Source organism: Taudactylus pleione, unplaced genomic scaffold, assembly GCF_031769625.1.
Source record: "Taudactylus pleione unplaced genomic scaffold, aTauple2 ptg000395l, whole genome shotgun sequence".
In the NCBI taxonomy this organism is placed as follows: Eukaryota; Metazoa; Chordata; class Amphibia; order Anura; family Myobatrachidae; genus Taudactylus; species Taudactylus pleione.
In genome coordinates, this window is record NW_028284796.1 from 2,551,152 (window position 1) to 2,560,688 (window position 9,537).

General features: G+C 44.5%; 1 protein-coding gene across 3 annotated transcripts in view; it reads right to left on the reverse strand.

Annotated features, from left to right (window-relative positions):
• The window catches only part of TRPC1 (transient receptor potential cation channel subfamily C member 1), a 94,822-nt gene extending 87,776 nt beyond the window's left edge, over positions 1-7,046 (reverse strand). For 2 of the 3 annotated variants that reach the window (XM_088446272.1, XM_088446270.1), the window contains exons 1-3: positions 6,882-7,046; positions 5,484-5,654; positions 1,289-1,443 (exon numbers count right to left, since the gene is read on the reverse strand). In XM_088446272.1, the coding sequence (XP_088302398.1) occupies positions 1,289-1,443; positions 5,484-5,610 (282 nt within the window). In that variant the 5' untranslated portion in view covers positions 5,611-5,654; positions 6,882-7,046. Of the gene's footprint in view, positions 1-1,288; positions 1,444-5,483; positions 5,708-6,881 lie in introns of those variants that run through there. The other variant, XM_088446271.1, reaches the window with a different exon arrangement.
• Positions 7,047-9,537: the final 2,491 nt, after the last annotated feature.

Consider the following 9,537-nt stretch of genomic DNA (forward strand, 5'->3'; position numbering starts at 1 on the left):
CGACTCCAAGCCAGGCACCAACGAAACGGAGTGGCCTTCGACTCGGGGGCGGGGTATAGGAGAGGGACCCCAGTGCATCCTGGGAGGCTGAAAATTTTACTCTGTGGTGCCCGATCTCTGATGTCATCGCCTATACCCCAAGGTATCCTGTGGATACTCTATGGACCCTGAAGTAGAAGGGGTATTATCGTTTTGCATGCAACGTAAGTACTTGCCGCATTTGCATGTAACCCACATACAGTATGCTGGACAGCTTTATTTTGTACTTCAATTCACACTTATCTCTTCTCCTGAAGGTGCAGGAGTTTCACTGGCTATCGGAAGACTGGCCCTCCCGCACCCGTCCATTTCTTAGTGAAAACGGCCGGATGTGGTGCATAATGTTGGACGGGGCCAATATGACACGATTCAATAAGAAAGAATTACATAATTTTGTCCCCACCCTTCTTTACAGACCCGTGATTTGCGGCGAAATGACAAGAGGTGCCTGGCCCCTCCCTTTCAGGGAACAGCTGAACCTCTCCTTCGGCTTCACCCGAAGGAGAGAAGAGAAAAGTTGGTAAGCATGCTTCAGTATAGACTTCACCTAGGACACGTCCCCTCCCACATCTAACTCACTCTGCACATCTGCCACACCTGCATTGCATCATGTTCCTCCCACATCTAACTCACTCTGCACATCTGCCACACCTGCATTGCATCATGTTCCTCCCACATCTAACTCACTCTGCACATCTGCCACACCTGCATTGCATCATGTTCCTCCCACATCTAACTCACTCTGCACATCTGCCACACCTGCATTGCATCATGTTCCTCCCACATCTAACTCACTCTGCACATCTGCCACACCTGCATTGCATCATGTTCCTCCCACATCTAACTCACTCTGCACATCTGCCACACCTGCATTGCATTATGTTTTGCCAAGGTTCTTTTTTTCTTTGCTTTCAACTGTAGATCAGCCCCCTTGTATGTGCATAACAATATGCCCCCTCGTATAACAACATACAGAGGTTGAAGTGTAATAAAAAGGAGGGGGGTGTAGCAGAAGCCGCAGTGAATCCCTCTACGATAGTAGTGTGGAGGAATGTGTTGAAATTATGCCTCGCCCAGGAACAAAATGGCAAATGCTTGTTCTGAACACATTTTTTAGGAGAGTGCACACAAACCTGCTAACATCACTTGGGTAATTAAGTGCACTGATAGAGTAGAACAAGATAGGTGACTATAATGCACTGTATATCACACAAAGCAGACTGACAACATAAATAAGAAAACTATCTACCTGACAGCCATGATCCAGAAGAAGCTGTAGTATGTCCAAGTTCTCATTTTCAATGGATATTGTAATAGCATTTCTCCCTAAGACATCTACTGAATTAATGTTTAATTCATCTGTGCTGTTTTCCTCCAAAAGCTTTTTAACCATATAATAGTCACCTGCAATAAAAAATAAATTACGTAATAAATAACTTTTCATTTGGATTTAATGAAAAATGGCATAGCATGCTATATTTTATTTCTTGAATGATGCATAGCATAAAGGCATGCATGTATGCATGGGATACGGTCTCCATCCCAGCAAAGGGGATGTAGGCGATTAGAATAACGGCGCCGGAATACCAAAACCTGACGGAATCCAGCGCCGGCATCCCGAAGGGCAAGGGGGAGGGTTAAGGGTTAGGCACTATGGGGAGAGTTAGGCAGTAGGGGAATGGGGGTTATGTTTAGGGAGCGGAAGGTTAGGGGTAGGGGTAGGAGAAGAGTTAGGATACTTACCGACAGGTATCTGTATCCTAACCCTGTCGGGATGCCGGCATCAGGATTTTGACCGCCGGGATCCTGAGTGCCGGCATCCCATACCCAACCCGTATGCAAAACCATCCCCTCCCTGCCATGCAGGATAAGCAGAGCCCTACCAGGAATTGTTGTCTAATAATGCTTAGGGTAAAGAGCATTGTTTTGAAAGAAGAAATCTGTAGTACTGCAGTATACATGAGTTACTGCTCAGTGATCTGGATTAGGACAACCTATTTACCATATCATATCTGTTGTCAAGGTTTTGAAGATTTGTCCCTAGAAATACTTGCCCCTGCTTTTAAATATTAAAGAGTGCCTCTGTATTAGCTCTTATCATGTATAAGGGACATGTATGAGTGCTGTACTTAATATTCAGTTGCACTGGACTGTGATCACACACACACACATTAGTTATATCATACTGTACTTTCCAATATACAAACATGCAAATTCAGAACACGCAGTAATAAGCCCTGTCCTTGATTTGCCCAATACACCCACTTTGGGATGAAACTTTGACAATTTCCTCATAAGGGACAGTTGTCATCAAATAATATTATTATCATGCTTATTGGTCAGGTAACATAAGGGGTTGGGTACAAGATCCCAGCGGTCAGAATAACAGCCGCATCCCGACAGTCAGAATCCTGACCCAATTACGTAAGTGCCCTGACCCTAAACCCCCTTTCTCGCAGCCTAACCCTAATCCTCCCCCCCTGCAGCCCAACCCTAGTTCCTAGCTGCAAAAACAAAACTTACAAAATTGTGCATAAAGTAATCTGTGCCCGCAATCCATCTAAACCTGCCCTCATCCACACAAGCATCACTTTGGACTAAAACTGTAAATTTTTTAGTAGGTGCTGCACCTTTAAAAGTCCGACAAAACAGGACAATGTAAAGTGCTATATCAAAAGCATTGTAAGGGGCCAATTTAATTACACAGGAGCTGCAGCTGGAGCCGCTAATGGACACTTCAAAGAATGTGATTCTCGTCACATTGCTGCTGGAGGTGTGAGCAGACATCAGCTACTGTGATGGTGGTTATAAGCGCATGGCATGTAATTGAAACTGCTGTTGGGTATCCAGGAAGGTTGCAGTGATCCCTGTGTATAGAAGTTCACTTTAAAAAATATTGTTTATGTTAGGCCTCATATAGTGAGGCAGTCATTGGCCAATTATTTTTGGGGTGTTGCCACCTTAAATTTGATCCACTGTCATGCAATTGTGACGAAAACTACAGTGTATGCTGACAATCTATAGATAAATGTTAACAAATAATAATAATCTGTGGAGGCTGGCAGGTATACTGCACTGACATCTGCACTAGTATCTTTGGTAACTACCCTGTGTGGAGCATACATGCTTACTCCCAAATTACAGCAAGTTCTCCTGAACACCTGGGACAATAAGCCGACCTCCCAGATAACACTTTTCTTTCTTGCAAATAACGGAATACACATAATCAGGCACACACCCTGCTGAGTCATTTTCCCCTAGTGGAGAGCCCATACCAGCCATATTGTACAGAGGCTCTCTGCCAGCATCATGTATACAGTGCCTCTACCAGTCATATTGCACAGCGACTCTCTGCCAGCATCATGTATAGTGACCAGACACATTGCACAGAAACTCTCTGCCAGCATCATGTATACAGTGCCTCTACCAGTCATATTGCACAGAGACTCTCTGCCCGGTATCATGTATACAGTGCCTCTACCAGTCATATTGCACAGAGGCTCTCTGCCAGTCATCATGTATACAGTGCCTCTACCAGTCATATTGTACAGAGGCTCTCTGCCAGCATCATGTATACAGTGCCTCTACCAGTCATATTGCACAAAGGCTCTCTGCCCGGTATCATGTATACAGTGCCTCTACCAGTCCTATTGCACAGAGGCTCTCTGCCAGTCATCATGTATACAGTGCCTCTACCAGTCATATTGCACAGAGGCTCTCTGCCAGCATCATGTATAGTGACCAGACATATTGCACAGAGGCTCTCTGCCAGCATCATGTATAGTGACCAGACACATTGCACAGAGGCGCTCTGCCAGCATCATGTATACAGTGCCTCTACCAGTCACATTGCACAGAGACTCTTTGCCAGCATCATGTATAGTGACCAGACACATTGCACAGAGACTCTCTGCCAGCATCATGTATAGTGACCAGGCACATTGCACAGAGACTCTCTGCCAGCATTATGTATACAGTGCCTCTACCAGATATATGGCACAATGACTCTCTGACTGGCATCATGTATAGTGACCATTACACAGAGACTCTCTGCCAGGCATCATGTATAGTGACCATTACACAGAGACTCTCTGTCAGGCACAATATATACAGTGACCAAACACATTGCACAGAGACTCTCTGCCAGGCATCATGTATACAGAGCCTCTACCAACCACATTGTACAGAGTTACTCTGCCAGGCACTATTGTATACAGAGCCTCTATACCAGTCACACTGCACAAAGACTCTATGACAATCATTATGTACATAAGCCAGACACATTGCACAGAGACTCTCTGCCAGTCATCATGTATACAGTGCCTCTACCAGCCACATTGCACAGAGACTCTCTAGTGCCCGATATGTCGGCTTCCCAATGCGCATGCGCCAGCGCCTGAGAGCAGCAGGTCAGGTCAGACCTGTTGCAAAGAATGCTGGGCTAAAGGGGGTGGAGCCAGCATCTGGTGCTGGGCAGAGAGCAGGGAGGCAGTACAGATTATGCCATCCTGAGATGGTGACTCTGTACACTGCAGAGGAACGGCAAGCTGAGCTTTCCGTTCTTTTATGAATTGCACTCACCATACAAAAGTATGGTGATGCGATTCATACACGAAGCAGGGGGGCCACTGGAGAAGCCTCCACGGTAACCCTCTATATGAATTGCCGAAAGCAGTGAAAAGGCCTGTTTTCAGCTAAACAGGACTTTCACTGCTCTATGAATAGACCCCAATGTGAGTACCGAGCTTTAGGTTGTTTCATTTTTATGCTGTCAAAACTCATTTGATGATTTGCTACTTATTATTCTTTATATGGCGCCACAAAGGTTCCGCAGCGCCTTACACAGTACATAAATGAGCACACAATAAAAACAGTTAATAGTAATACAAAACAATGCAGGACAAGGACATGTTTATACACATAGCTACATAACACAAGCAGCAGGGCCTCAGCAAACAAATGTTGGGTGCCAAATGGGGAGTTAGGAGTAAATAATACTATAAGTAGGGATAGGAGACGCACGTGAAGGACGGGGGCCCTGCTCGTTAGAGCTTACATTCAAAAGTAATTAACCCTAATGTGTGTTTGTATCTGTCTGCGTGGGTAAGGAATGTAGTCTACTATTGTGAATGATTCGATATTCGATGTAAAAGCTCCCTAATATGCTGTATGTGCTGTATAAATATATGTTAATAAGTAATAGACACAGCATATAGTGACCGTAGAAGGTGGTACTTACTGGTCATGTCTGGGTGTATGACAACATCACCTAGAAGTTTACTTTTTGTTTTAACTTTCTGCATAATGGGTTGTGTTATAGTGTATGGATGCCAGTCTGTATTGTTATATGTTCTTAAGCCACTAATGTACAATACAATATAATATAATGGTTCTATTTAAAAACATAACAAAGGTGATAGGTTAGATAGACAGACAGACAATACCTTTCTCGCAGGCCAACAAGAAGAGCTTCTCATCCAAAGTGGTCTCTTCCTTTACTTCTCTGACATCTTTTAGAGCCAAAAATTTATTTGGGGAGGAAGAGTCTGTGCTCTGATATAGAGCAGCCATTGTGGCAGAAATCCATGGGACACCTTGTCACTCTCTGTGCATCTCTGTAGGGTCAGAAAGGAGTGAATGTCCCTTGCTGTTATTGTTCAGCTTCCTCCTGCTCCCTTCCCATGCCAATCCCCAGCAGCTGTATGTAATAGGGTCTGTGATGCTCAGATGTAATGCAACACCCCATTGGTTACTTCATTTCTCTATCAGTCAGTGCACAGTGTTTTGCTATTGGTGCTTGCAGCACATTTTTGCCTGTGTGCTCATTGGTCCCTCCTGCTGCATGGCTAGTGATGATGATGTGCACTGTGCTTTCCCTCAGGAGCTGGGTCTGCAGCAGCTCTCACACAGTACAGTGCTCACTGCTGCCAGATAGGAGTAGAAGGGCTTCTGCTCTTACATTCCTCCTGCTTTAACCTCTACATCTATGACCAGGCCTGCAGCAGTGACACTGACTAGAAGGGGGCTGGGAACTGACATCATTACAACTGATCCCTGCTCCAATCAGTCCCTTATCTACTGTGCCCCTCAGTGAATAGTCTTTATATTTAAATATACATCCCTTTATACTGTATCTACTGCAATACAATGTTCCCACTACAGAACTAACTGCAATTAGAGCTGGAAGGAGTGCACCCATGCCGAAAGGATTTACTGAGAGAAGTGACATTTGGTACATCATACTGTATATGTCATTGATACTAGAATAAAAGAGAATAGCATCTTACATAGATAGTAAATAACATTTGGCTACAGATCATTATCAGATATCAGTGACGCTGCTGAGCGGGCTTGATGAATTAATCTTTTTTTTTTTATATTCCCCAGTATACGATAATCTCTTTACATAACTGTTACATCTTCATATTCAGCATGGGAGCACAATTTCCAGGAAGACATCATGCATCTACAAAGGGCACGCTATTGTGTGAGAGAGAGCTTTCATGGGCAATACATTCTACTTAGGACACTACACCCCCCAATGTCATTTTCACCGCAAATTGCGATTTCTTTTCAACCTCACATTCGTTCCCATTTTGTACTTACTCTTTGTATTAAGGGGGATAGGATGGGGCTTGTACGGGGTGTGTAAGCACAGCTAAAGTAATGTAAGGGCAACAATATGCATCCCATGCTGACTACAAGAAATGTAGGAAATTCTGTGTGCGCAGGTGTTGATACAGCAGAGTTATATAGACACACTCCAGCGGATGACTAACTCTATGAACAGCCCAGTTACTTAACTAGTGGTGTTGATAAATAGCAGGTGCAGGCATACTCACTGTTATATACACACTGGTAATGGAGAGGAGCTGGTGCGAAGCAGGGTTTTATACAGCTCACCAGCTGGTATGCTGCAAATGGGAAGCAGTGCAGGAACATGGAACAGCTTTATAGCAGGCAATAACATTGGTCTCTCACAGGAGCTAAGTAGGAGACTTCTGTCTCCCACCATGTTTGTCACTGCAGAGTACAGGCAAGATGGCCCCTGCACATGCTCAGTAGTGAGATAGGCGGCCATCTTTGAACAGGGCATGAAGTAGAGAACAGGTTCTCAAATTCAGTCCTCAGGACCCCAAACAGTGCATGTTTTCCAGGTCTCCTCACAGAAGCACAAGTGAGATAATTAGGGGTGTGGGTTTCACATATTTAATCAAGCTCTGGATTGCAGGCTTCTGGCCTCTTTCCTGAAGAAAATTTTCCTGCCCACCCAACCCTAGCCCACACTTACCCTGACGGTTAGGGTTCGGCACTCCCCCCGACGGTTAGGGTTAGGCACCAGGAGGGAGGGTTAGGCACTTACCAGAGGGTTAGGGTTAGACACTACAAGGGACAGTTGAGGTCAGGCACCACCCCAACAGTTAGGGTTTGGCACCAGGAGTGAGGGTTAGGCACCAAGGGGAGGGTTAGAGTGAAGATTAGGGCTAGAAAAAAAACATGTATCGACCATTTTTTTTGTGTCGACCACAGGCGTATGTCGACTCTCTTAAATGTCGACCTTTAGTGCGTTGACTTTTTGTCCCTGTCAATCTTTTGTCCCAGTCGACCTATTGACTGTATAACATCTGGTGTCTATCTAGACACTGTCGACCTTTTTACTGTCTATCTGTTAATCCACACCGGCTGCCGGGCCGCACCAACAAGCCCAGGCCCGGATAATTAGTACCCGCTCCCCCCTCTCGGCACCCCTGCCCCAAGTGCACAGAGTGAACGCACAAGCGAGACAAATGGTATCATAATAGATGGTATCATGATTGTTGCAGAAAAGTGATTGGTTTTCCTGGGTAATCACTGGGAGTAGCTAGCAGTGCCCGCAAAAATGATCCACCCAGTATGGTATTAAGTGATGTGGGTGTATCAGTGTATTCACCTGCATAATGTACTCCACAGAGGCCATGGTCAGACAGAGAAACTTCACCTGCCATAGGGCTGGTGCAAACGATCAATGGTAGCATCTAAGGGCCATATTCAATTCGGAGCAAAAAGCCATTTTAAGCAAAACTTTTTTGCCGATGATGTCATTTTCGCCGATTTGAGTTATCCCCGTATTCAATTTGTGCGGCCTTTCTCCGGAGTGAAAAGTCAATGCATCAGACCCTGCAAAAAAGTATCACCTATGAATAGGTAACGAGAAAAAGTGCAGAATTTGGATTTTGGGGTGCAAACTTCCAACAACCACCCAGCACCCCTTGGACAGTCCCCCTAAGGTATTCTGTGTCAAAAAAATATACCTTAGGACACCGCAAAAAAAGTACATTCGTTTTGGGGGTAAAAAAAAACAAAGTTGGAAAACAAACTTCTAAACTAGCGAAATAGACTCAGTGGGGGTTCCCAAGCATGCCCCAGGTGTTTTTTTTATTGCAGGTGGTTGCGGCAGGTGCATTTTTCACGATTTTTAAAACTTCACATTAGCACATTAGCAAGTTTATAATATGCTAGTACCCATTTTCATGTACCCCAAATTTGATGGGACTACTTATTTTTTTTTTTAAAGTTGCTAAATGCTATTCTTCACCACTTTCCCAAAGATGCGGAATAGCACCTATTGAGACCATTTAAAGACCCCAAATACCTTTAGCAGGTCTATTCGGGGGTACCCATAGTGAACCCCCAAATCAGAGCATCTTTTGGGGGGTGTCAGGCTGATTTCACAAACAATGACAGGACTTTTCTTCGATTTCGTTTTCGCCGGGTCCCATTTTCGCCGATTTGGAATTCTTTTGTCACGGAAGTAGTCAGAGAGGGTAACTCCATGGAGTGTGTAATCAATTTCTCGGTTTTTAAACCTGTATAATTGTTGATATAACTCGTTACAGGTGTCAATTCCTCCTGTCATTGAAAGATTTTCAGTAAACAGAATTTTATTTGCTTCCTCTGTTGTAAAACTTAATGTCTCGCCCAGAGGCCCTGGGCGAGACATTAAGTTTTACAACAGAGGAAGCAAATAAAATTGATTACACACTCCATGGTGTTACCCTCTCTGACTACTTCCGTGACAAAAGAATTCCGCGAGGATTCCGAGTACGAAACATGCCCACTATAGGGCGTGATAGCCAGGAGTTTTGCCGCAGGTGGGTGGCGGTGCTGAACAAATGGTCGTTTGACCTTGTGCTCCTGGTTATTGAGGAACCAGCCAGGGAGCTGGAATTGGTCAAATAAACAATTACATCCTTTGAGAAGATTAACATCAATACCCTCTGTACAGACACTGCCACCAATTGGATAACCAAGTTGCAAACCCAATGTGACAGATATCAGAAGAAGTTAATTAAATTTTGAACTCAAATTGGTAAAAGTCATTCAGGAATATGAGGATAACCAGGTTTACCGGTGGACCTCTGGGGGAGACACATACAGAGAGCCTAAAAGATATGAGAGAAGATTTTTTTAGCTCAACGCGCCCACGGAGAGATAACGTGGAGAGATATACATCACAAA